The following is a 25788-nucleotide window of genomic DNA, read 5'->3' on the forward strand; positions in this document are numbered from 1 at the left end:
TGGCAGGAAACAGTAGAAAGTGCTATGCTTTCTCTCCACGGGGAGTGGATAGAAAGAAGAGCATTTGGGAAAACCAGAATGAATAGCGGCATGTTTGCAGAAAATGAGCATACTTGAAGGCAAGTTACATACTATAAATTTGGATCAAGATAATAATTTAGGATGTGACAATTGAAAGGGCCTTTTAACAGTGATTCGTAAAACAATATTTAAGTGCCAAGTAAATACAGGTGTTCAGGTCACAGGTGTCAAACTTTGCAGTATTTCTGGTGAGCCACACACTGTTTGCTCTCAATTGATCCCTAATCCTTAGATATTTGAGAAGAAAATGTTCTTTCAGGGTTATTTACTGTTGCTATTATATCATGAATCGAGTATCTAATATATCAATTACAAAACCTTGAAAAAATGTTATATATGTCCAGAAGAGACAATTTTTAGTTAATTGAAAACTTAAGCAGGAAATGATATACTAAAGATATGACCCTGAGTCACATATATTACAAAGTACTCTTCAGTTGTCCTTGTTAAGTAACTGAATGGATGGGTTTATTTTACAAATTTTATATGAAATTGAGACATGTGATAGAGTTGACTATTGTTTGTATAGATTGGAAGCCTTAAATGAAGCATTCATTTCTGTGGCTTCATGTAGACAACATTTTTAAAGAGCTAATCTATTCTGACTTTATTTTTGTCTTGATAGAATATTTAAGGTAAGAATTCCTTACCATAGACTAGATTGCAATGCTCACGAAGCAGACCTGGCTGCAACGGTTATTGAAATGTATTGTGTAACTGAAATGTCTTTGTGTCTCTAATCACTCAATGTTTGAAACTATTTTTAATAATGCGATAGTCAGGGCAGTAGAAGATGGGCAAGGAATCCTTAGTTTGGTGTGGAGCTGAGTGGCTGCGATTTCTTGTCAAGCTGACATGGGAGCTGTACATTTATAGCTAGTGTAGTATTACGATTACAGGTGACAGAAACTCATTAAAACTCTTAAGCAGCCCTCACAGATAACTAAGGCAATTCATGTGGTATACCAATGTCCTTCCTCTCGCATACACTGTACAAAAGTAGCACATTTTTTTTATTTTCCCAATTAAAAATGTTTAGCCTACCATTTTTAAGGTAAGGTGAGGAAAAAAAGTAATACAATATCCTTTCCCTAAACAGAATCCACAAGAACATAAACATTTGCAAATGTAGAGGACATGCAACTGAAGTTTATCCTGCTAATTTCTGAAGGCACTTAAGCAATCAGCTTGAGCAAGGATGAACAGCTTGTTCCAGACACTGGCTTCCTACTATTTAATTAAGCCCCTCCTGTTCTAAATGGTTTTCCATTTATTTCCCTGGGAATTTGTTATGTTGCTAAAACCCACCGGTCTGGGTTATTATAATAGGCCCTTCCATCCAGTAATAGAGTGATGACATCAGTTTGATATGACAAATTTGTTTCTTCAGTAAGACCATTTTATTTTTTATTTAAGATATATGGCTGACAACACAATGTCTTGAAATGCTGTACTGTGAGATAAACAGACCAGCAGGAAATAACATTTTTACGTAATTTTATTAAAAACAAAATAAAAATCAGTTCAAATACAGATATACACCTCAAAGAACCTATTTATAAATACATTTTCAAAAATGAATTTTGGAATTGTTACCCTTCACCATCACCCGTCTGCTCTGAGAGGATACAGGCTAGAAAGCTGCCAGAGAAAATCTTTTAAAATGTGATTTTTTGCAACAAGACATGCAAATCCTAACAGCAAGGAAAGTAACCGCAACATTGTGTATTAAATTAAAGGTAACTTTACATGAAGAACCTAGCAAGGTAAACCCTTTTCTGAAATGATGTCATTATGAACAGCACTATCTGAAAATCTAAGCCACATGAAGTGTTAAAATAGTGTCCATTATGTGTTTACTTATGGAAAATACAGTTCTAGAGAAGAATTTCCTCTGATATCTTCATAATACTGTACACAAATCTGCACACTGAAAATTACCCGTTTTCATTTACAATTAGTAGTTAACCAACAAACCTAGTGTATAATAAACTCATGAAACAAGATCTTTAAAGATATTGCTGGGAGACACTAATTTAATATTAAGATTAGAAAGGAACAGGTGCATGTTACAATGTCTTAACTTCATGCGGGTATTGCACTCCACTATAATATTCTACCACGTCTTTCATCATGTTATTGTGACAACCCTGGGCTGCCCCCACCTATCCTCAAGCAACAACAAAACTCTCTACACAGTCATTGGTCTTTACAGGCCCTTTATAATTGCTAGATATCTGATGGCCAGAGGTACTGTATGAACACATTAACACCCTCACACTTGTCAGATGTTAAAGCTGTAGAGACAACAGGGGGTAGCTGAAACAAACTTGCTTTTGTGAAGGAAGGCTGCAAAGAAATCTTGTCTAAACTTTACAAAAAAAACAGTATTGAAACCTTTCTTGGTGGGAAAGAAAACACAAAGAAAATGATAATTATATACTTTACAAAAGGAAAAGCAGACAAAAGCCACCTACTGCACTATATAGTGCAGGATAGTGCTGCTCATCAAAAATCAATGGAGTTAAAAGCAATTAAACAAAATCAGAAGTAGAAAAGTAATCCATGCCAGTGGGGAAAATTATGCCAGTTCTGCTTAGTAACCTACTGTAGCTTTCCTCCCAGACTGACAACTACTTTACTATAAAGCAACTTTATAGTTGCCAGTAATAACAGCTTACACAAGTACACTTTACGCTCAAGCAAAACAAACACCTGATGGTGAAGTCTGAAATTAGCCACTGTGATCCTCCAATTTAACTATTCTTTCCCCACCACAAGAAAGTCTATAGGACTGCAAACAAATTTTCAGCCTGTGTCTCAAAGTACTTTAATTTCCTAGAACTCCTGGCAACCCATTACTATGAAGAACATATACTGTACTTAAACGTAAATGGTATCACCACCACAACTGTGGTCTAAACAACGACACGGGAAAACTGGGAAAGATATGATTTGACTTAAAGGGTGCCAATGCTTAACGTGGAAAATAATTACATTTAAAATATAGTACTGTGACTCCCCCTTACTGTCCCCATAAAAGATGACTGGGGCAACAGGAATGCAAAACATTTCAGAAAGTGAACTTTAAAGAGCAGTGAAATATCAAAGTGCTCCCCTCTAATTTTAATTTGTGTTTATCCAATACATTTATTTTTACTATTATTTTACTATTTTTACTAACAACTGATCCAACCATGAAACCTAGCATTTGTTTCAAAACATCTTTAAGCACTTTATACATAGGTGGGGACTCCACCCATCACCAGTGTGCAGTAAACTCCAGAGTGCAGTGAGACAGCTAGTATGCAGCAGCCCCAAATACTGGGGAAAGTTAATTCACCAATTGAATTCTATGGGAGATTTAGCAATACCAGATTTCACAAGCCCAGAGAGGAACCTACCAAGTTGATTTTTTCAATAGTTGATCCATGTGCAGCACAAATCTGTAGACCCATAGCAATCACAGAAACATCTCACGTTTATGGGATGGAAAATGTCATACCTCCAAAAAGAGACTGCTTAAATAAGCCTGACAAGACATTCGTGGTTTTTAGCTAAAATTCCTCCTTAAGCACAGATCAAAGCAGCTCCACCTACTAGCACTAGTATTCCCAGAGCCCCTCGAAGACACAGCTCTCAGGTCACTAGACATTCCCAAGGAGAGGATGCATGTTCAAACAACAGAGGAACAATCCAGTTGGGCTGAAAGTGAGTAGCATTTATAGAAGCAAAGAGGCATCACCCAGCAAAAGCATATGGAAATCAATTATAATAAAAAAAAATTAAACATAACAACTGGGCAAGAGGGGGCATCACTTTCTTTTCTCTTTAGGGTAATATCTAATTGACAAATTTCCCCTCCTCTGTGCACAAACAAAACTTTCTACAATCACAAGCTACAAAAAAACAACACAAAAAGGCTGTTGATTTATGCTGCCGTTTGCTCTTGTGTTTCATTTTGATCGATGTCCATTTCATCTCCATTCTGGCCCTCTGTGTTCTCCTGCTTCTTCGTGTCCTTCTGTTTTTCTGCTTCCTTCTGCAGATGAGAATAAACACTATTAGTAGAGATCCCTGAAATTTTCCAAAGGACAAAGATAAAATGTGAAAATAGAAAAAATCTACAACCATTATAATTCAAACTATACTCTTTAGAGACAACGGTTTTCCAAATTTAATGAGTGACTGATAATTGAGAAATATGTTTGGTGATGGGGACTCAAAGCCAACAGGTCTAATGTAATACTATATACCGATTAAGGTTTTCAATGTTGACTTAAACTTTGCTACCCCCTTGTGGGGCTTAAGTGAAACAGCAGTTTAATCCTTTTTTAACCAATCCCAACTTGGTACAAAAGAAAACTACTTCAGTTCCAGTCATTTTTGCGAAACTAAAAGTCATTGAGGAGCAATAAATTGAATTTGTCAAGTTACAAATATAATTTAACTACTGTTGATTACAAGCTAACCTGTGAGGAAAATATGGATGTTGTCTGTAAGAAAAGCCCAAGTTCTTCCTGAGAAAGCTCTGCTCCTTTAATGTGTGCAGTACAATGATTTCCTTATTCTATAGACCTTTTATTGAATCTGTTTTAATATTCACTGTGGTAACATGGTCAAGTAACTTGAATACATGTAATAAAAATGAGCAAGATATTGAAGGCAGCCAGGAAAGCTATTGGTGCACCACAGCTACAGCAAACAAATTGTGCTGAAGGCTAATATTGACAGTCACCCATTGCATAGTACATTTGAGCTCCTTACATCAGGGCATTTATTTATGTATGTAGATGTAGATTAAAATATAATAGAATTAAGGTATCTTTTCCCAAGACTCTTAACCTACTAAATTTGTGAAAGTATCTTAGGTATTTCACTGCTATCCAAATTTATATTTTGGACTGTGAGGAGGAGTTAAAGCTTCTGATTAGTTATTTAAACTTATTCATGTACAAATGATTTTTATCTGTTAATGGATTCATGTTGTGTTAAATGTATAATGTATTGTGTACATCATTATTCTAATTGCAAAGCAAATTTCTAAACAGGCTTATATCACAGAGAAGCACCCTTGTAATGCATATGCTTTTGAATTACAACCTCATGCTGTTCCCAGAAAACTTACATAATAGTCATGTTCAGTCATACAAATGCTGTATATCTGCCACATTTAGTAGTACTCCAGACAAATATTGGCTTCTTCACCGTCTCAAAGAAACTGTCTGGGTGCTTCATTTAGCTTGGCAACTAACCTTGGCATCCCTCTCTGCAAATTTCTGGAACATATTGGCATAGAGGCGCTTGTCCTTCTCATGCTGCTCCTTGATTTGCCTCTGGCAGACAACCACCTGCGTCTTGGCGGCCTTGTTGCTAGGATAGAGCTGAACAACTTTTTGGAAGTCATCCCGGGCCTGCTCAAATTCCTTCATGGCAAAGAGAGCTTCGCCACGACGAAACAGAGCCTTCTCGTTACTGCTGTCCAGCTCCAGGGCCTGCAAGACCAGGAGACACAAATGTCAACACCTACAACCCCCCGTGGTGGTAGTGTCTAATAATTATTCAGGCAATGCAGTATTTCCTCTTTACTTGGAGTGTTTCTATGTTAGTTATGAGCTATAGAATTTTTATTCTTTATGTTAAGTTTTGAAAGTGTTCACCCTATGTCATGCTTTTAAACATTTAATGCGAGATGTTTTAAAAAAATAAACCACACAAATTTGGAGGTATCTGGGATTCTGACTCTATGGAACAAACACTTTACATTCTATTTTGAGTCTTCTTTCTTCAGCCTATGTATTTCTGTAATGAATCAACCTTCTGTGAGGTGTTGGCGTCATTGAAGTTGTCACTCTCCAGATACATATATATAAATCAAATAGCCATGTTAACTCAGCAGGTCTGAAGTCTAGTGAAACAGTCGGAGAGGGGGAAGACTCTGGATACCTTGTTGCAGTTCTCCACAGCTTGGCTGTGCTCCTGAACCTTGAGGTAACACATGGCCAAGTTGAGATGAGCAGCAAGGCGCAGGGCCTTGGCCTTGTTCTCATACTCTTCAGACAGCCCAGACTCATGCTCCAGCCATGACACAATCTTCTTGTACTGTACTGATGCCTGCTTATACTTCCCTTCCTGCAAAAGACCATCACAACTCTCACTGAGGGGCCTCTGACAGAAACTATTTTGGGAGGCAAAAGCATGACGTTCCTTCAAGGATGTAGTTTCTCATATTCAGGGCCACCTTTACCAAGACCATCCAAACATGAAAAGCTTTTGTCATTGTCAAGGAGCATAAATAATGCCTATATTTCCAGTTTTGTTTTAGTAAAAAATAAAACAAAAAATATAAACATACAAGATTCCAAACTTACTTTGAAATACTGGGTTCCCTTTTCCTTTACAATGACACTCTGCTCTAGCTTTTCATCTGTATTCATTTCCCATGATTCTTTGGCCTGGAAAGAAAATCCCTTTTAGAACAAAGCAAGCTGTAACAGATATTTTAGTTTTCTTCTGCAGTAGGTCATAAGCCTCGAGGAGTATTAAACATTTCACAAAAGCAGAATAAACATTTCGTGATTAGTTTAAGATCTCTTTTGATTTTCTATATTTCTATATTAAATCACTTAGTAGGCAACAAATTAATATTGGTGATTGTTTGCTCCACATATCTAACTAAATGCATATTAAATAAAAACATACCTGTGTTGGACACTATCTATGAAATATTGTTTTCACAAACATAACAGAAAATCACCAAAGGAGCTTTTTCAGTTTACTTTTAAACAAACTTCAATTTTCACAAAGTTCTGACTGCCAAACGAAACAAGAACAACTTCTATCAGCAAACTTGAGAAACCCATTTCCACCTACCTTCTCAAAGCTGATCAACTTTATTTTGTAATTAAGCATTGCATCAGGAGGAATGTTGAACTGAGAGTTTCCTGCTGTCCCAAACCCATATCTAGAAACAAGAAAGAAAACTAGTAATAATAGTAGTAATAGGCTCCTGCGGTCTATGTGGGTCCTAATGCCCCAGTACAGTGACAGTGATGGTGTTAACAGCTGCCGTCCTTCGGATGAGACGTAAAGCCGAGGTCCTGACTCTCTGTGGTTGTTAAAAATCCCAGGGCGTTTCTTGAAAAGAGTAGAGGTGTACCCCTGGTGTCCTGGCCAAATTTCCCATTGGCCCTTACCAATCATGGCTTCCTAATAATCCCCACCTATGAACTGGCTTCATGCTCTCCTCCCCACTGATAGCCGATGTGTGGTGACCGTTCTGGCGCACTATGGCTGCTGTTGCATCATCCAGGTGGATGCTGCACATTGGTGGTGGTGGAGGGGATCCCCATTACCTGTAAAGCGCTTTGAGTGGAGTTTCCAGAAAAGCTCTATATAAGTGTTACCAATTATTCTTATTCTTATTATTATAATAAACGAGGTACGAAGGTAAGATGTGAAGAGCTGTAATGTGTAAACAGAACCTGCTGTTATCATTCAAACTTTTCACCCTGGATGCGAGATGACAAATAGTGCTAAAGCGATGCAAAAAACAGAACACTCTGAAGGTGAAATTTATTTGCTTTTCATAACCATTCAAGTACTTTCTCACTTATATAAAACTTTATCCTTAAATGCTAACATGCTGTTGCTACTGTAGGTGTTTGAAAATAGTCTTAATGCCTTTTTAGTTTTTTAAATCCCTGTCATATCAAAGTATTTGGAAATTATGGACATGAAATTAGTATCACTTATGTGAAGGTTCTTACTTTGGGGAGAGAGTGATAAGGGATTCTTCTCCTTTCTCCATTGACTGTAGAGCTTTCTCTACCCCAGGAGGGATGCCCAGACTTTCACCATCACCAATCTCAAACTTTAGCTCTCTCTGGTCAAACACACGGCCTTCAAAAGTGCCTTCCAAACTCACTGCAAAGACAAAGGACACTAAAATTAGAGAAGTGTCTGAAGTTTTTTAATCTTTGATTCAAAAATGTTTGTAAACAATTAAATACTAATTTAAGAAAGTTTACTTGCATAATATTAAGTAAAGAATGAGTAAAACCCATTTTTACCACCACAATGATAATTAACAAGGAAATTATCACATGAAATTTCCTAGGTCTGCTATAATATATATATAGGTTTGTTATGATATATAGGAAAGACCAAGAGGGCATGCTTACAGATGCATACAGCTTTTTGCCAAATATGAGAAAATTAGTAAGAGCACAACACAATGCAGTCTCCACAGAAAACACTGTCTTAATCACAAAAAATGAGTTTCATGCTATATCACCTTTGTGGATAGTACAAGTAGAAAAAACTTAAGGGTGACTGTGTCTTTCACTCCATGGAATTGTCCTGCTTCTACTTGAAATGTTTTATCTTCTATTACAGTTATTAATAAAAGTCATGAAGGCTGCGGTGATGGTGACCCAAAGCCTATCCCAAAAGCACAGGATGCAAGGCAGGGCCACAGCCTGGATGGGTGTTGGATGCTGGTTGCAGACACATACATATGCAGGCAGGGATAATTTATAAGCCACACCAGAATAACCCACATGCAAACTCTGCACAGAAAGCACCCCAGTCCAGAACCGAGGCCAGGACTTGGACTGAGAGCTAGCAGTGCTATCCACCACACCACAATATAATGTAGTCTAGCTATTAAGTAAGACTGCATTTTAATCTTGTTGATTCAATTCTATTGTGCAGTTTTTTTTGCACTATTTCTCACTTTTTTTATCTTATGCATACATTGTGTTATTGTACTATTAGAAGATCAATGGCTGCTGAAGTGTAACAATATTGAGTATTCCACAACAGTGAAAGAATAATTCAATACCTAATATTTCAACATTCCAGTCCCTGATCTACACAGTCATGTTCCCTCCAAGAGCAAGCTTGATAAACTCTGTTAATCAAGACAATGCTAGTCAAGAACACACACTGCATCAGCCAAAGCTAGCTGTGCAGTGTAGGACCAAAAATTAATAAGAGATTCAGCAACACCTCTAACTAACCCTTCACTATTTTTGAATGTATACCAAGGCAGCTCTGTTTGTGTCCCTATTCGTCAGTCACCAACACAAGACACTTATAATTAAACACTTTTCATGTATAGGAAACATTTTTAAGGCACTTAAGGCTAAAAAGTAAAAAAAAAACATCAAAATGCCAGATATAGTATAAAGCTTCAGCATGAATTTATAAAGATCTTATGGTTCTTGAGAAAAAATACATCCTGTTTTCCCCATTTAACACTTATATATTTGTTTTACATATTCCACACTCTCAGACCTAAGAAACAGAAACCCACGATTGAAGCTGACACTGTTGAGGGGAGGAGCTAATGGGAGACCTTTATAAAGCATTCTAAAATATCTGCTTAACATATTTATCTCGAAATCTGTTTTTAAGTAGCCTTAAAAATCTAAAAACATTGTACTTTAAAAGCATATTAAATCTGTAACCTTCAACTGTAGCCCCTTCGTTTGCTTTGGAATATCCTTCCCCCTTAGTTGCAATCCTGCGAATAATGCCCCCATCCTCATCATCAGTCAGGTCCTCTCCCTGGAACCCAAACAGCTCAATCTGAAAAGGAAAGCAGCATGTAGGACGTCAAAATAGTTGAAGAATTTCCAAGCACGACAGCATAACACATTCATAAATTTCTTAACAAATATTATACATTTTTCTTTCAATATTGCAGTACCCGAGTTTCGTGGCCAAGACCAACACATGTTGGCGACATTCTGAACGCCTCTCAAAATCTTATTTTTGATCTCATGCATTTTCTAAAAGCATGGCTGCAATCTGTCAGAAGTCAAATGTGTATTGAGTGTAATTGAGTTCTTGTATTGAAATGAGTTGAAAAACTTAATTCAAGTGTTGCAAAACTAAAAAATGGTATGCATGAAGCATTAATGTTATTAAATCACGATAATGCTTGTAAGGGTTTTTTTTAGATCTGGTGGGAATAGCAGGGACAAAATGCTACTATTACTCATCCTGATGCAGAAAAGCATTCTGGTGAAAATGAGTCTTGGTCTTCTGAGAATGAAAATGCCCCCAAGCCTCCACAAACAAAATGAATAATAATGCATTTAACTGTAACTGAACACTGGTGCGTTAAGAGAACTCTTATTTCTTATATCTCATACGAAAACATACTGCACAAAGTGCATTGTAATTGTCAACAGTTTGTATTACTAGGACTGCCTTTCATTTGATAAAAATTAAATAGTTTAGAGGAGCTTTCAAAGACTCTCTCCGACTTCAGTAGTAATCCCTCATTAGCACTGGTTTAATATTCTTTCAAGAAATGTCTGCCCACAGAGATGAATTCTGATCTCTTGGCTTCCTAGCAATTACTTAGCTGTCACAACCATTTTTAATTTCAGTCTTCTTTCTGAGTGTGTAGTACCTAACACTACTGACTAAGATGAAGGTGCTTCTTACAATTCCATGCTCCACTTGAATGTAAGTGGTGTACTGTTAAGAAAGTCAACATCCAAGCATCCATTCTAATTGCTTTATCCAACACAGGGTCTTTGGGGAGCAGGAGCTTATCCCGGCAAGCAGTGGGCACAAGGCAGGATACACTCTGGATGAGATGCCACTCCATCACAGAGCACATAAAGACACAAACAAGCACACACTCACACCAGGGCCAGTCTTTCTAGAAGCCAATTTACCTACTGTACCAGTATGTCTTTGGACTGTGGGAGGAAATTGGAGCGGATATACTGTACAACCAAATAAGCAGAATCAGTGTATTCACCTCAGTCACCCAAGACATCAATTTCTACGTTTTATGTGATGTGTTCTATCACTATTGTTACGATTAGCATTGTAACATTTCAGATGAAGGCTAATTGTGTTTTTGTAAGTGATCAAAAGCACGTTGAGACATTCCATACACACTACTGGATTATGGAAAATGTCCTGGGCATTGATTGTTTTATCTACATTGTGGGAAACACTGGATAATCTGTCATGGGTTTGGCATGCAGTATATTTTTTTAAGGCAATGCAGTTAGTAACCAGCAAAAGAGTGCACCTGTAAAAAAAAAAATAGAATTCCAATTCATAGCAGTTTGATCCTTTAAAGTATATTAACTAGTCGCAGGCACTTGTAAAAATATGTATTCTTTTTAGTCAGATTGAGCTCTGAGCAAATTAAACAGACTGGAAATACATGGCGCCCAGTGATGGCTTATATACAAAACCCAGCAAACCTGCAGCCTGAAATGGATCAAGGTGCACAGCTTTTGTGGAAGTGTTTCTTTGTCAGGTTTAGTAAAATTGTTATTGTTACAATAAATTGAAGGGACACACTTTATAAGTTTAGGCTCCTTACCTCAAACACTAGTGTGGAATTGGGTGGAATTTTAGGTGGACTGCCTGCAGATCCATAGGCGTACTCAGGCTTACAAATGAGCTGGCATACTTCCCCAATCTTCATGGTCGCTACACCAATGTCCCAGGCTTTAATCACCTGACCTGATAAAGCAACACTGTTTATTGAACTTATTAACAATATTCAATTTTCACAAGCTATAAAATACTTTTATATGAAACAGAATCTTAATTGAGGATGAATGCATTTGGGAGAGACAATTAAAAACACGTAGAAAGATTACAAAGCATGTAGGTTGTCTTTCTACCCCTATGTTGTCTGCAAATGTAAGGACGGTACACTTATTTGGACAAACAAAAAACTATTCTGGTATTAAAAAAAGACCGTTTAAGCATGTTTTCCCACAGTTATATGCAGGGTCACATATTGTTAGATATTTACATACATCACATTAAACATTATTATGAGACAGGCTCACTGTCTGTTCCTCAGACTGTGACAATAGATTACACACTGGGCTGCAGCTCTATTGAGTATCCCCCCCCTCCCACAATAGAATTGGAAGTTATTTTGATTCTGTCAATTGTGGAAATTCTGGAATTTGATATGTTATTTTAGTGAAGAATGATTGTCTAATCCTTAAGTATTTCTCACAGTGCAGCAGAAAATGCATCTCCGCCTGTTTCTGCTTGCTGACAGTGGGATTACAGCCTATGGCAGCCAGGACTACCTGCAGCCTGTTTCTTTTGCCAGCCTGTGGTCACTGAGGGTCTGTTTCTCTTTGCAGTCTCTTACTCTGGTTAGATACTCAGCTAGTGTGTATGTTCCTTCTGGGCTCCTGTAGCATTGTAGATTGTGTTGTGTTTGTGTTTACCAGTGGATAAGGCAGTGTTTTGGCTTATGCTGTGATTTGGTTGACTCTAATTTGTGATATTTTAGTTGGGCTGTCCTGAAGTTGGTTGGTGTCAGCGAGCTTCAGGACCGGCTGACAGAGGGGCTCTTTTCTGGGCTCGGATCTTGGCTCAGCTGTGCCATTGTAGGAGTTCTAGTCACTGTTTTCTAGTCACCAATTCATACATGCACTGTTTTGCATATTTCATCACACACAGAGGTTTTACAGTACTTGTGCAGTTGTTCAATGGGGTGTTTGTCCCATTTAGTGTGACCCTGATATATGACTGGACCTCACAATTTACTGCTTCAATACACCGATATTTTGTTTTTCTAAGTTGCGAAGATTGCTTAAAGTTTCTAACATATTGGTCTCATCGTCTGTATGTTTCTTATTTGTTAATGGGCTCATGTTGAGTTAAATTAATTATTTATTGAGTTATACCATTAACCTGCCTGCAAAGCACATTTCCTTATCAGGGAAAATAAATGAAGTGTAATGACGTTGCAGTAAGTGTGGTGTCGGAAAGCAACAAAATGGTTGGCTACAAAGCTGAAAGATAATCTTGCTGCTGTGGACGATTCCTCTCCTGGTCCTCTTTTTCTCCCCTATTACAAGAACTCAGACAACGATAACCAAAAGTGAATCATGGCTAAATCTATTCCCTTGAAAAAAAAAAGAAACTCTACTTGGAGGAAAACACTCTCATAACAAAAACAAAAACTTACCTTTCCCCAGATCAAAAGAGAATTTTTCACTCCGATCGCGACTGGAATCAAACTTGGTGCCATCCAGCAATGTGCCCACATAGTGTACAAACACTTTATCTCCAATCATAGGATTTTCATCGCCTGTCCCCTCCTTCTTAATTGACTGTTAAGACATGTGAGAAGAAGAAAAGTAGAAACAGCATTACATGATGTATCATCATATACAATGTTCTTTAATTTTATCTGTGTTTCCATTTTCATTTTTACCATTCACCTAATAACTTCTGCCCAACAAAGGGAATAATGAAAACATCCAATCTATGTTGTATAGAGCTGTGATTCAGCCTGTAGGGATACTTACTGGCCTACTCTTTTTTTTATCCCAGCAATGATTATTATCTATGTAAACTTAAATTCACGCTGAAATTTAACTACTTATAAATATCAAAATACAATCGTCGCAAAAGATGCTGACAGTGACCTGCATGTTACTTGTACCACACGCCAGAAAATGGATATGCCATTTCCTGTAGGAATACTAACTGTTCAAAGATAAAAACACATCGCTGCAAACACTGCAAAAACATATGTAGCAGTTTTCAGTCCCACAACAAAATCAGCCTTAATCAGCCTAATAATTATTTTGATTAAAAAAAACATTCAAAAATGAAAAAAATAGGTTACTGCACAATATATATTAAAATTGTTGAACGCTCAGTGACTGCATGACTAGTCTCGACATGACTAGACAATGGAGATATTTGTTATGGACCAGAAATAGCTTTTGCTCTTCAATAGGCTTTTTTTTCAAGGACTGACACATATGAATGGTAATTAGTTGCAGTTTCCAAAGGAAAAATAATGATACAGTTCTTACTCAGACCATTAAACACATTCTAACCAGAACATATTCCACAAATTCAAAAACTGTTTCACATGTTGTACTTACATACATTATATAACCCTTGGATCATACCCCATACCATGGGATATGATCCAAGACTGACATTATAAAGGAATAGGGCATTTCTTTATTTCTATGTTAGGTGACAGTGTGAGGAATAATCAACTGGGGCTCTTAAGCTACACAGGTAGCTTTGAATAGATTTGAATAGTTCCCCATGGTCCTAATCTTAGTTTTAGCAGACCTAAAACTTTCACTTAAAAAAAGCATGAAAAATTCATTTGATGAGAATGATGACCTTGTTTAATTCCAACATCAAAAACTGCATGGTTCTGCATCTGCAGTGTGCTGACCTGAATCCAAATATTTTGGAAATAACCATCTGAAAGGTAGCACTTTCCACAGAGGGGAAGTATAAGTATCACATCATCATTTATGTGCTATTAAAAGCTGACACTACTGTATTTTTTCATTTGATTTGGCTAAAATGTGGATGTGTCAATTTCTTCCACTGCAACAGGACATGGAGAAGGGGCTACTGAGTGGATCTACTGGTAAAGACCTTCACTCAGAGGAGCAAGGCCCTACAGTACAGAATCTGACCTTTTTAGTGCAGAAGCCAGTCAATTGTCACTGGGATTTCCTAAGTAACAGTGCATTTGAGGACAAGCACCACCAGGAAACCAGAACTGGAAGAAGTCAAAACCAGCCAGAGGTAAATTAGCTTTGACTTGCCGGACAATCATGAGACTGAAGGACTATCAGTTTCTACCAAGTCTTAAATCGATAGCTAACCCTCCAACTCATGCTTCTGGCCTGCAAAGCACAAGAAACTAATGGTAACAGCATGCACACTCATGGCCAGCAGCCATATCACCCTGCAACTCACTTAGCAAATTAGCAGCCCACAGAAGCTCAGCAGGTGTGAGCCTGGTCAGTACCTGGATGGGAGACCTCCTGGGAAAAACTAAGGTTGCTGCTGGAAGAGGTGTTAGTGGGGCCAGCAGGGGGCGCTCACCCTGCGCTCCATGTGGGTCCTAATGCCCCAGTTCAGTGACAGGGACAATATACTGTAAACAGGTGCCGTCCTTCGGATGAGACGTAAATCGGAGGTCCTGACTCTCTGTGGTCATTAAAAATCCCAGGGTGTTTCTTGAAAAGAGTAGGGGTGTAACCCCGGCGTCCTGGCCAAATTTCCCATTGGCCCTTACATCATGGCCTCCTAATAATCCCCATCTATGAATTGGCTTCATTACTCTGCTCTCCTCCCCACTAATAGCTGATGTGTGGTGAGTGTTCTGGCGCACTATGGCCAGGTGGATGCTGCACATTGGTGGTGGTGGAGGGGAGTCCCTATTACCTGTAAAGCGCTTTGAGTGGAGTGTCCAGAAAAGCGCTATGTAAGTGTAAGCAATGATTATTATTATTATTATTATGTATTATGACACCTACTACCATGTGGACAGATCTTACATGGGATCACCATTTTGGGCTCCTCTGAGAAGCAGACAAAGTGTGAAACATGCACTATGCTAAAGGGTCAGCCACTCTCCTGAGGCTGGTGGAAAGACAAGTGCAACTGCAATAACCTTATTTCACAATATGAGACCTGGTAGCCTCAAAGGTTGCCCAGAACTCTGGTCTAGGAGTGACCACGGTGATCACAACGCTGTACACAGAGCTGTAATGGGTAATTTTAAACAAAATAAACACAAAGGGACATGCTATGCTGTGTTGTACAGTCATCTCATTATCATCACCTAAGAATCAAAACGAATACAAATAAATAATACTGCTCATATATGGCAAATGTTAATAAAACTTAAGCAATTCCAACACATTTGTTCTCTTATTATGTTTATGCTAATTTTCACATTGAAAGATAATGAAAACATCCAATCATGTACATTAGGGATAATCTGACAGTAAGTAAAACTATATGTAAGCATTGAAAAACAATAGTTCAAACTGTCCAAGATTAACAAAATAGCATAAATGTTCATGATTAACTTAATAGATAACCACTAGGCCTAATTCTCCATTTAATGCTTTGTTAAGTTTCAAACTAATCATGTGTTTTCAATGTTGTATAGAATTTTAATGTAGTATGTTTAAAATCTTCAACAGATGCACAAACTGTTTCCTGTCTGGTTTGACTGATTCCACTTATCATCTTTAAAAAGGTATCTACCTTCTTTCAAAAATGTAGCTGGTGGATTACCAGTTAAACAGGTGGATTTTAAGATTAATCTTCCAATTCTGGGTAATAGATTAAGACAACGCTTTAATAAGGAAGAGGTCTTTTATCACCTTCTTAAAATTAAAATAATAATAATAAACTTTATTTTATATAGCGCCTTTAAAGGTGGCTTCTCAAAGCGCTGTAACGGATCTGTCATATGGAATTCAGGTTTGGCAGGTTGAGGTGTCAATTAACTTCACAGCCAACAGTCCAGAAACTGAAATGGATTGAAATTCTAGATTTATTTGGTATGCGGACGTTTACTACTATTATATTACAATATTCCTATTGGTCAATAGGAAGCCTGTCAACACACGACATTGTGAACTTAGTTCTGAACACTGACACGGAAGCGATCTTGCTCTCGGCGTGGACAGATCCTGCACGTGGGGGTTCCAGTGTTCTAGAAAACCCTCGGAGCTTCCAGCCGCACCAACACCACACTCGCGGTGCGCCCAGACACGCAGGCGGTAGAGCAACAAAGAGGGCAGGAAGTCATTAATTCTCAAATTTCAAAGCCAATGAAACTAAATTCGTCTAAAAACGGGGAAGGCATTGGTGGAACACATAGTAAGATGCTACAATTCGACTGCAGAACGATTTAAGAAGGTGACTGCGCAAATACTTTTTCAGTGCGAAAAGTCCAGGGCAGTGTACTTTCTGCAGTTTGAAAGTTGGTGACATTTACTCGCTTTCCGACGTTTAAGTCTTAATACCTGTAGTTGCTGAGAAAGTAAATTCTGATTTGGTTGCACTGAGAAAAGTTGCAGAACATTTCTAAATATCAACTCAACGTAGAGGCATGGAATATAAGGACATTCTAAATTTTCACTTGCCCTTGCGACCCCCGAGATATTATTTAATAATATTAATGCAGTATTTACGAGTGGTTTTATAGCTCCTCAACGTTGCAAAGTCAGAGTAAAAATCCGTCCCTTTACATACAAACTAGCCACATACCCATTCATTTTTTTTTACCAAGTATTATGGTAATCAATTTGGTATTTAGGAATCGATTATTAAGGTCTGGATAAATACGTAAAAATCACCGGGCCAACTGCAGAGCAAATGAAGATAAAACCATAGAGTTATGCAAAACGTTATGGGAAATCAAAGGCTTACATGTTCACAGAAAACCGAGTTTCTAGCAGCAGGGTGACTAAGCGCATTTATTAAGACGTTATTAAAAACGAGTCAGCTATGTAATAGCTATTAATCACTCTTCCTACTACTACGTGCACTTTATACATTCAGATTATTTACCTTTAAAACTCCTCCATCTTTTTTCGGGGTAATGTCTTCCCCCTCCATCTGGGTCGTTTGCTGTCCTTCGGCGTTTACTTCTTCTGCAGTCATTTCGCCTGACCTGTAACGGCAATTCTAACCGAATCTCAGATCTCAGTAGCTAGAATGGAGATATCGCCAGACCCCCTTTCTCTTTAATCAATTTTAAACACCTGCGATATAAACCTGCCGCTTGTTCCTGTGTCGGAATCGATCCACACAAAAGCAATAGCTTATTGTTACAAAATATAAACTATATATTTAAATCGCAGCCGACTTAAAATCTCTTATCAGAGAGCAATCTCAGTGTTCCGAAAAGTCCGCATCAGAGGCGTCTGCGAACTACGCGCGGTGTGCTTCGTACTGCAGGGCTGCCAGTCGAGCGCCGTCTATCAAGCTCCCCGAAGGAGGACGGGCACAGAACTTTCCAGAGCCGCGCCGGGCTGAACTGTAGCCTGCGCCAGGGGTCGCTTCCAATATCTCCACACGCGAAAAAAACGCAAACCTTCTTGTGCATTAGCAGCTTAGGCAAATTCAGAAACTTTTCTCATGGTTTTAACGTGCTGCGGGGAATATGAATATACATCATGTTTAAATGTTTAAACGGTTAAACGCATGTTTATTTCAGTAGCGAGGATTGTTTCACCGGGCTGACAATTAATGGATGAGTTTTAGGAAAAGAAATGGAAGTAAATCGTGTTCCTGTTCTGAAAATATCATCAAGTTTACAAATTTGCAACGGCTGTTGCACTGAAAGTAAACGAAACATTAATCCAAACAGTTAGTAGGTATGTTTTTAAAGGACTTAATTCATTTACCTGATCTAAAACTTTGTAGACACTCCCTTTTCTCTTAAATGGTTCAGTTTGGAAAAGAAGGAAAACGATATATCGATCTATATTACACATACATTTTTTGTATGTGTAACAACACAGAGCATTATTCATATGAATTGTGAGATGAGAAAACGATTCCAATGAATGCTTTGAATAAATCATTGATATGTTTAATTGTTGGGGGTAATGACTAACACTTTTTTGCCTAACCCGGCTGTAATCTGAGCCCTTCCGTTCATCGCGGGGGTGTCTGTGATTGGCTGATTTTACCCCAGCACTTGGCGCGCTCTTTGCAACAGCGTGAGCCCTCCAGCAAGAACAGCGGCTATCGTACTGCACACTACTCGGTGAATATTTCAACAGATTATTCCTTACGTTTACAAGTAGCTGAGTATATTTATGTCCGTGTATTGCTGTGTGCTGAATTGGTCAATCTTCGCGGTGGATTTTATGCATGTTTATATATTTGATAATTGAGTTTGCTTACCCATAGAAGACAAACGGAAGACAAACAGGGAACTAATCATTTCTCGTTAAATCAATGTTAAACAATGGGTTTAATTTTAGAAGTTGCTTGTTTAAACGTAATATCTTGCCATTGATGTCTGACCTGCAGTCAGTGATTGGACGATCTTGACGTCACACGAGCGGTGATTGGCTGGTCATTGATCCGGTTCAGAATTAGACCGAACTTTAAGGCATCCATTCATTTGATGACTGTTCTCATCTTATTTAGATTATGCTTGCGAGTTTTGTTATAGTTTTCTACGGAGTAATCACTATGGATCTTTAGTTTTTTATAATTATAGCCATGTTTAAAATTTTATGATAACATTGAGGCTGCATTTGTTTAGGAAAACTGGAAGCACAGAGACATTTTTTTTCAAACGTTTCCTGGAAAACTTTGTTGTCTTAGGTTTCACTATACTGTTGCAATGTGGTAGGACTGAATTCTTAGACCATCTATAGAACACATTAAAGTCTATGGTGGTGTGAGTTGGGTTTTGGGCATCGGCTGGTTATCGTGTTCAGTGGAGGATGTTTAACCTTTGACAGAAAATACAAGAAAGCTCTCCAGGAGGAACTTGTTTCTGTGCCGGGGGTAATTATCCAACAGTGCTGATTACTCTGGAAGTGGTGGCCTAGTACACAGTTCCTGTGTAAATCTTGACAGTCATGAGACAAGAACCCCAATAACATTTGTACAATCCTAGACAGACTCCTCTACTTAGTGGACCACCTCGTGGGAGTCTGTGTCATTGTGTGCAGTTCTACTAGAGCAGTATGGGGTACTCTGTACACTTGTACTCAAAATGTGTAAGCCCTTTGCTTCCATGTATGGGGATGAGGACAGAATAAAGTATGATTTATGTGTTTTTTCTGTGCTTCTTTTCTGTGCTACTTCTCTTTCTTAACATAGTCTGCTTCAAGATGGCAGATGGACCTATACAGTTCCCATTTCCATACCAACCATACTCCATCCAGAAGCAGTTCATGGAGGCTTTGTACACTGCATTAGATGAAGGAAAGGTTGGCATTTTTGAGAGCCCTACTGGAACAGTGAGTTAATTGTCTTATTTCCATGGTTTACCCCTGTCCAGCTCAAAGAATAATAACTATATATTGCTGACATGTTCACACAGTCATTATTTGTCTCCAGTAAAGTGAGCCTGATACACAATGTTGTCAGCTCCTGAATTGCTGTTAGGTCCTAATGTTGAGACAGAGTAAGCTTTCCAGTGTGTGAATTCAGAGGTCTCTCATTATGAATCTTTTTTGGGATTTTTTCAAGGACTGTCAATATATGATATATTCTGCATAAAACATAGATTTTGGTTATTCCATTATTCCCTTTATATACATGGGTCATGCTTAATAAATGTCAGCTAAATTAAATATATAATCTTTAATATCACATATTCAACATAAAGACATTTTGCTAAATAGGCTGCCTGTGGACTCTCACTTGGATAATATGGTTTGAAGTATCTAGGTTAAAAAAGGGGTATATACTGTTCCTGAAAGAGGGGAATTCTGCTAATTAAAATGCATTGATGAAGTAAACCCAAGTGGGCTTTTCACAATAAACAGTGAAACCCAAACCAAAGGACACAAGTGGAAATAAAGAGGAAGTGCATTTACTGTATAACTAAGAATGAGCGGCACTATTTCACAAATTCATTATTAGGAGGCCATGATTGGTAAAGGCCAGGAGGAAATTTAGCCAGGACACCGGGGTAACACTCCTACTCTTTCTGAGAAACGCCCTGGGCCCTAGGATTTTTAATGACCACGCAGAGTCAGGACCCTGGTTTTACAATTCGTCCTTTCCCAGGAGGTCTCCCATCCAGTTACTGGCCAGGCTAATCTTCAGCAGATTGCCAGTTGTGAGTTGCACGGTGAGCTGCTAGCTGAATAAGCTACACCCTCAATCTTTTTGAAGCTGAGCAAGCTTCCGACCCACTTGTTCTGTGTTCCAGGGGAAGTCTCTCAGTCTGATCTGTGGTGCCCTCACCTGGTTGAGGGACTACGAGGAGAGAAAGAGGCAGGAGACAGCTCGCCTGCTAGAGTCTGGGGACCTTGCTACAGACAGCTCTGCAGGGAGCCAACAGGCTTCCCAGAGCCAGGAGAGCTCAGACTCTGCAGAGCCCAACTGGATCACAGACTTCGTGCAGAAGAAGGCGGAGAGAGATCTGGTCAGCAAATTAAAGGTATTAATAAAAAAGTTTGAAGAAACAGTTTAAAGGGATTAAGATTGGGAACTCTCTAGGGAATAATGAGATCAGGAACTTTTCAGTAAAAAATATAATCAGTTCCACAAGGCATGTTTGCGTCTGTTAGCAGTGCCAAAATACCAATGGGACTGACTGACTGAAGCATCAAAGCTTCCTTTGACATCTGTTTTCACTTTACATAAGAAACTACATGAGGAGATATCCTGATTTTCTTTTCTCTGTCTAGGAGGATGAGTTGAAGAGGAAGAGAAGGGAAGAACGTTTGGAGTTGATGCGACGTAACGCTAAGCTCAAATACACAATGAAACGCAAGGTATGACTGTCGCTGGGTTTGCCAGCTCCTCAGGAGTGGTCTTTAGACAAAAGACTACGCTTATTGCTCATTTCTCTGTGCCAGTTAATGAAGCATATCTTTAGAAAATATTTTCTGTGTGTTTTGTTTAATAACTAATATAATTGTCATTTTAGCTCAGAGCTGTTTAAGCAAAACCTATTTTGGTGTTGCTTGAGTAAGGGGAGGGTGTGTTACACAGAGGGAGGCACTGAGTTAGTTAACGTGTTGGTCATAGATGGATTAGGAGAACCATTGTCCATTAAAGTCACTTGAATTAAAAATGTGTGTTTTTCTGGGTTTCAGTTAATGCTGGAGGTAAAATATTATTATCCTTGTTTCTTCTTCGTTTTAATGTCTTAAATCATCTTAGCAAAATGTCCTGTTGATAAATATCTACTGTAATTACACTTTATCCAATGTTTTGAGTTAATGATATTGAGCAGCATTGCTGCTGTTAAATGTGAGTAATACAAATTTAATCTTGTTTTTGTATGGCATGTTTGAGTGCAAGTCCTGTTTTGCAACAGTAAAGTGTAGCACGTGTGTAGCCCTTTGTACAGATCTGGAATCAATGTGTAGCCCTTTGGACAGATCTGGAATCAATGTGTAGCCCTTTGTACAGATTTGGAGTCACATTTCCTCTAATGAATGTTAACCTTCATGGGTGTTAGCAAGACAGTGAGGATGAAGAGGCAGTTCGCCTGCTGAAGCTCAGTAAGGAGGCCTTGACTGCGGAGGGTGGTGACGTCCTTGAAGAAGGGGAAGAAGAGGTGATTGTGGCCGTCTATGAGAGCGACGATGATAATGCAGTGCCGAAGAGAAGGTGGGTTGGGGTGAGAAGGGCTGTGGGATTAGATCAGGGTCCTTTAACTGCCCAAGAACCGGGATTCTTTAAAATCCCGTGTGACGGATCACAATCTCAACAATTGTTGTTTGCACGGGGCACCCCAGTGACATGATGGGCAGCACAATGATTCCTGGGTCATGAGTTCAATTCTCGATGGGGTCAGCTGTTGTGCAGATCTTGTGATTTCTTTGTATGGATTTTCTCCCATTTATTTAGATGCGCGAAATGTGTTAATGGGAGTTAACTGCGTGTGTGCATTTGTGTGCAATCTGTGATGGACTGATATCCCATAAAGGCCGTTGTCTCTATGCTTCTGAGAGAGGCTCTGGGTTGTAATCCTTGCCAGGGGTATGTGGATGGAGGTAGCTAACATCCATCCATTTTCTAACCTCTATATCTAATAAATGGTACACCCTGGACAGGAGGCCAGTCGGACACAAGGCACGCAGAAACTCACACCAGGACTAACTTCCCTGGAAGGCAATTAACTTACCAGAATGCTATTGGACTGTGGGAGGAAACCAGAGAACCTGGAGAACAACCACAGAAAAATAGGGAGAACAAACAAACTCAAGCAGATAACACCCCAGATCTGGGAACCAGCACTGTGAGACGGCAGTCCTAACCACTGCAACACCATGCTGTTGACGTACTGTCTGACGTACACTTTTAAAGTGTGGGACATTCACTTGATATTAATTTCCCTTCAGTGCAGCAGCTGAGTGTGCTCAAATCTGCTTTCAATCTAGCATCACTATAGGAACAGAGAGACAACGAATGAAAGATGACAGTTTAGAAGTTTAAATATAATAAAGGAAAAATACAGATGCAGTACTTGATCAGATATAATCATATGCGACGATACATAAATCTATGTACTTCAGTAATAATGCAGTTTATTCTTTTAATTTAACCTAGAAACTTCAGTGTTGCCATAACAACCTTGCATATGAGCCATTTGTACAATAGTTGTGTCATACAAACATAATTTGTACCCCTGTATAGATTTTATATGCTTTTTTACTTGTAGGAAACTTATTCCTTCAATTATGAATGCTTTGATTGTCCCCTATGTAGTAATCCTTATTAAAACTGCAGCAGCTTCTCTTTTTCCATTTATTTTTTTATTAGTATTACTGTTACACTGCGGAAAAACAGGGAGTAAGGTGGAGGCACACGTCTGCTCTTTATTGTCCAAGTCTTAGTACAGACAGAGAATGACAAAAAACCCGCAAGGCACCTAAGTGCTGTAACGCAATAATCGCAACAGAAGTGCAACAGCGTTGTAACAAAAGCGGATGCTGTGTGTGACGTAACAATTACCTGAAGCGATTGGAGTCGGTGTAAATCAGGAGAAAAACTATTAAGCGTGTGCAGTAGTTCTTAAAATTCTTAAAACGGTACTCTTTGTCTCAATATGGCTCGGGAATCTTGGAAGATTTTTCAGCTCCAATTGGGGAAAAAAAAAACTCATGCAAAACAGAGGAACATTTAAATGCCCTGGGAAAGTAGACATGCTGATCAGATTTATGTTAAGAAAATGAAAAAGGTGTACAGTATGTTAGACAGTATAACAGTACAGAGAAAATTGTGAATACATTGGATAACTCCATTCATGCAACTTAGTTGCACATTAAATCAGCTGAAAAGTAGAGATTTTAAGGGATGATGATTTAACTGTAAAGAAGATATTTCCATGGCAATGCAAGCTTTTAACTGGAGCACCAAGAAAAGTTTTGCAGGAAGGGTCCTTAAAATGCCTGTGAAAAAGCTCCACAAGATGTAACCAGTAATAAATGTAGATACCAATCTAAATATTGTAAGCGCATCTCATACAAAGTTACTGTATTATTTGGTAAAGCTATCACTTCATTTTTATCCATTTCAATTGCTTTCATGTATAAAATTAAAGATCTCAGGAAAAAAATATAAGGTCTATAATTTCTATATAATCTATGGGCATGGTAATGAACCAACCCAACTAGAATTAAGGCTGGAATAATACTGCATGCTTCTTGCCAATATCTACTGTATGTAGCTGTGTCTATACTTAGATTCTGAAGTTTAAGATTGTCTTTACATAAAACACCCTTTCGTGAAATAACCAGTAGGTGGTGAAATACTCTCATGCTTCTCAGTTTGGCCTGCTTAAGCTGACCATAAAAATACCAAGACAGCTACGTTTGTGATTTAATGGGACTGTTGAGCTATGAGTTGTGGAGATATGGAATGTTAATGTTTTTTAAAATGTTTAAAATGAGTCACAGATTGTTCTGTACTGCTTAATGGTCAGTTGATAACCATGTGCAGCATCTTAAAGGCTAAAATCTTTTCACAAATTTGTTTTGGATAAAACAAGTCAGATCCGTCTCAGATTCGGGAGAAAGGAAATATTGAAGTACATCATGTTCACTTTGAAGTCTGTGACGTGAGATCTGACTAAATGGGTTTCTATATCTTTTTGAGCTACTACAAAGGATAATTAAACTTACTACTTATAATTTTTTTTTATCAATATAGGAAAACAGACAGACTTTCAGGGTTCTCTGTCCAGACACTCAATTTCCAGGTTGTTAACATACTGTAGGAGTGAGTGTAATTTATTAAGGTCACACATTAGGTTACAAGTATCTCCTGATCAGTTCTAGGAATCAGAAAAGAAGCAGTTACTCTTTAATTTGTCCCAGAAATTTCTGAAACTGAATAGTTGGGGGATTAGAAGCCTCCTTCAGACAAAAAAATATATTTTCAATTGAAGTTGTAGGACTCTGGTGTGCTTGAGAATTTACTCGCTTTTAATGTTAATGTGAGGTTTTAGAGTATACAGTATGTTTGACATATGCAGATTCTAAGTAGTTTGTGCCATTTGAAGGATGAATTTGACTTCTTGTGTGAAGCAGTTGTTGTTATTAATTTATTTACTCAGCAGTTGTCCATATCTTATTTCCATTACTTGTTATTTTAAAAAGAGACGCAGTTATGGGGCTGGTTTAATTTAACTGGATGTTTTTATATGCTTTCACCCTTCAGAACTATCTGATAAGACAAACTGATCCCAATTTTTAGGCGACTACCAAATCTTTTGTCACCTTTTAACCTAGAACTGGGAGCCAGCTGATATCTTCAACACTGAGTTTACAGGAGCAGAGAAAATGAAAGAGGAAAGAAAGAGAGACAGGCTGAATGGAGAGAGTTTCAGCATCGCAGTAAAGTGATGGAAGGATGGGACTGATTTAATTTAGGGAATATATTAAAATTTTTCATTATTTGTGAAAATATTTAATTTCTCGTTTAAATCCACAAGTTTGTATGTTCTCCCTGTTTTTGTGTGGGTTTCCTTGGGTGCTCCTGTTTCCTTCCACAATCAAAAGACATGCTGGCAGGTTAATTGGCTTCTAGGAAAACCGGCTCCGGTGTCCCATCCAGGGTGTACCCTGCGTTGTGCCCATTGTTTGTTAGATTGGGTCTGGCTGCCCCATGACTTCTAATATTTTGTTTTTCTGCTTTGTTTAATAAATCTGAACTGTTGCCTATTTCTGGACTATCATATTGCCCACTGAA

General features: G+C 38.3%; 2 protein-coding genes across 2 annotated transcripts in view; one reads left to right on the forward strand and one right to left on the reverse strand.

The window, feature by feature from the left end:
• Positions 1-1561: 1561 nt before the first annotated feature.
• On the reverse strand, positions 1562-17886 carry fkbp4 (FKBP prolyl isomerase 4). Its single transcript, XM_006633753.3, has 10 exons — positions 17455-17886; positions 13064-13208; positions 11444-11586; positions 9555-9675; positions 7851-8007; positions 6955-7045; positions 6453-6536; positions 6028-6213; positions 5337-5576; positions 1562-4123 (listed from the first exon to the last, which is right to left on the reverse strand). The coding sequence occupies exons 1-10, from the start codon at positions 17545-17547 to the stop codon at positions 4013-4015; spliced, it is 1371 nt and encodes a 456-aa protein (XP_006633816.1). The 5' UTR covers positions 17548-17886; the 3' UTR covers positions 1562-4012.
• A 677-nt stretch (positions 17887-18563) lies between these two features.
• ddx11 (DEAD/H (Asp-Glu-Ala-Asp/His) box helicase 11) overlaps positions 18564-25788 on the forward strand; it is a 42842-nt gene continuing 35617 nt past the window's right edge. Inside the window, exons 1-5 of the mRNA XM_015353221.2 lie at positions 18564-18658; positions 19732-19871; positions 20792-21022; positions 21273-21359; positions 22052-22203. Coding sequence (XP_015208707.2) covers positions 19743-19871; positions 20792-21022; positions 21273-21359; positions 22052-22203 — 599 coding nt within the window. The 5' untranslated portion in view covers positions 18564-18658; positions 19732-19742. The remainder of the gene's footprint in view (positions 18659-19731; positions 19872-20791; positions 21023-21272; positions 21360-22051; positions 22204-25788) is intronic.

The sequence above is a fragment of the Lepisosteus oculatus genome, chromosome 7 (genome assembly GCF_040954835.1).
Source record: "Lepisosteus oculatus isolate fLepOcu1 chromosome 7, fLepOcu1.hap2, whole genome shotgun sequence".
In the NCBI taxonomy this organism is placed as follows: Eukaryota; Metazoa; Chordata; class Actinopteri; order Semionotiformes; family Lepisosteidae; genus Lepisosteus; species Lepisosteus oculatus.

Bases quoted from the DNA above. Each gene is read 5' to 3' on its own strand.
- fkbp4 (XM_006633753.3), bottom strand. From the start codon at position 17,547: ATGACTGCAGAAGAAGTAAACGCCGAAGGACAGCAAACGACCCAGATG. The intron at 7,046-7,850 runs GTAAGAACCTTC...TCTTGTTTCTAG, and splicing joins CTTATCACTCTCTCCCCAAA to ATATGGGTTTGGGACAGCAG. The intron at 4,124-5,336 runs GTTAGTTGCCAA...TCTCATCTGCAG, and splicing joins TTGCAGAGAGGGATGCCAAG to AAGGAAGCAGAAAAACAGAA.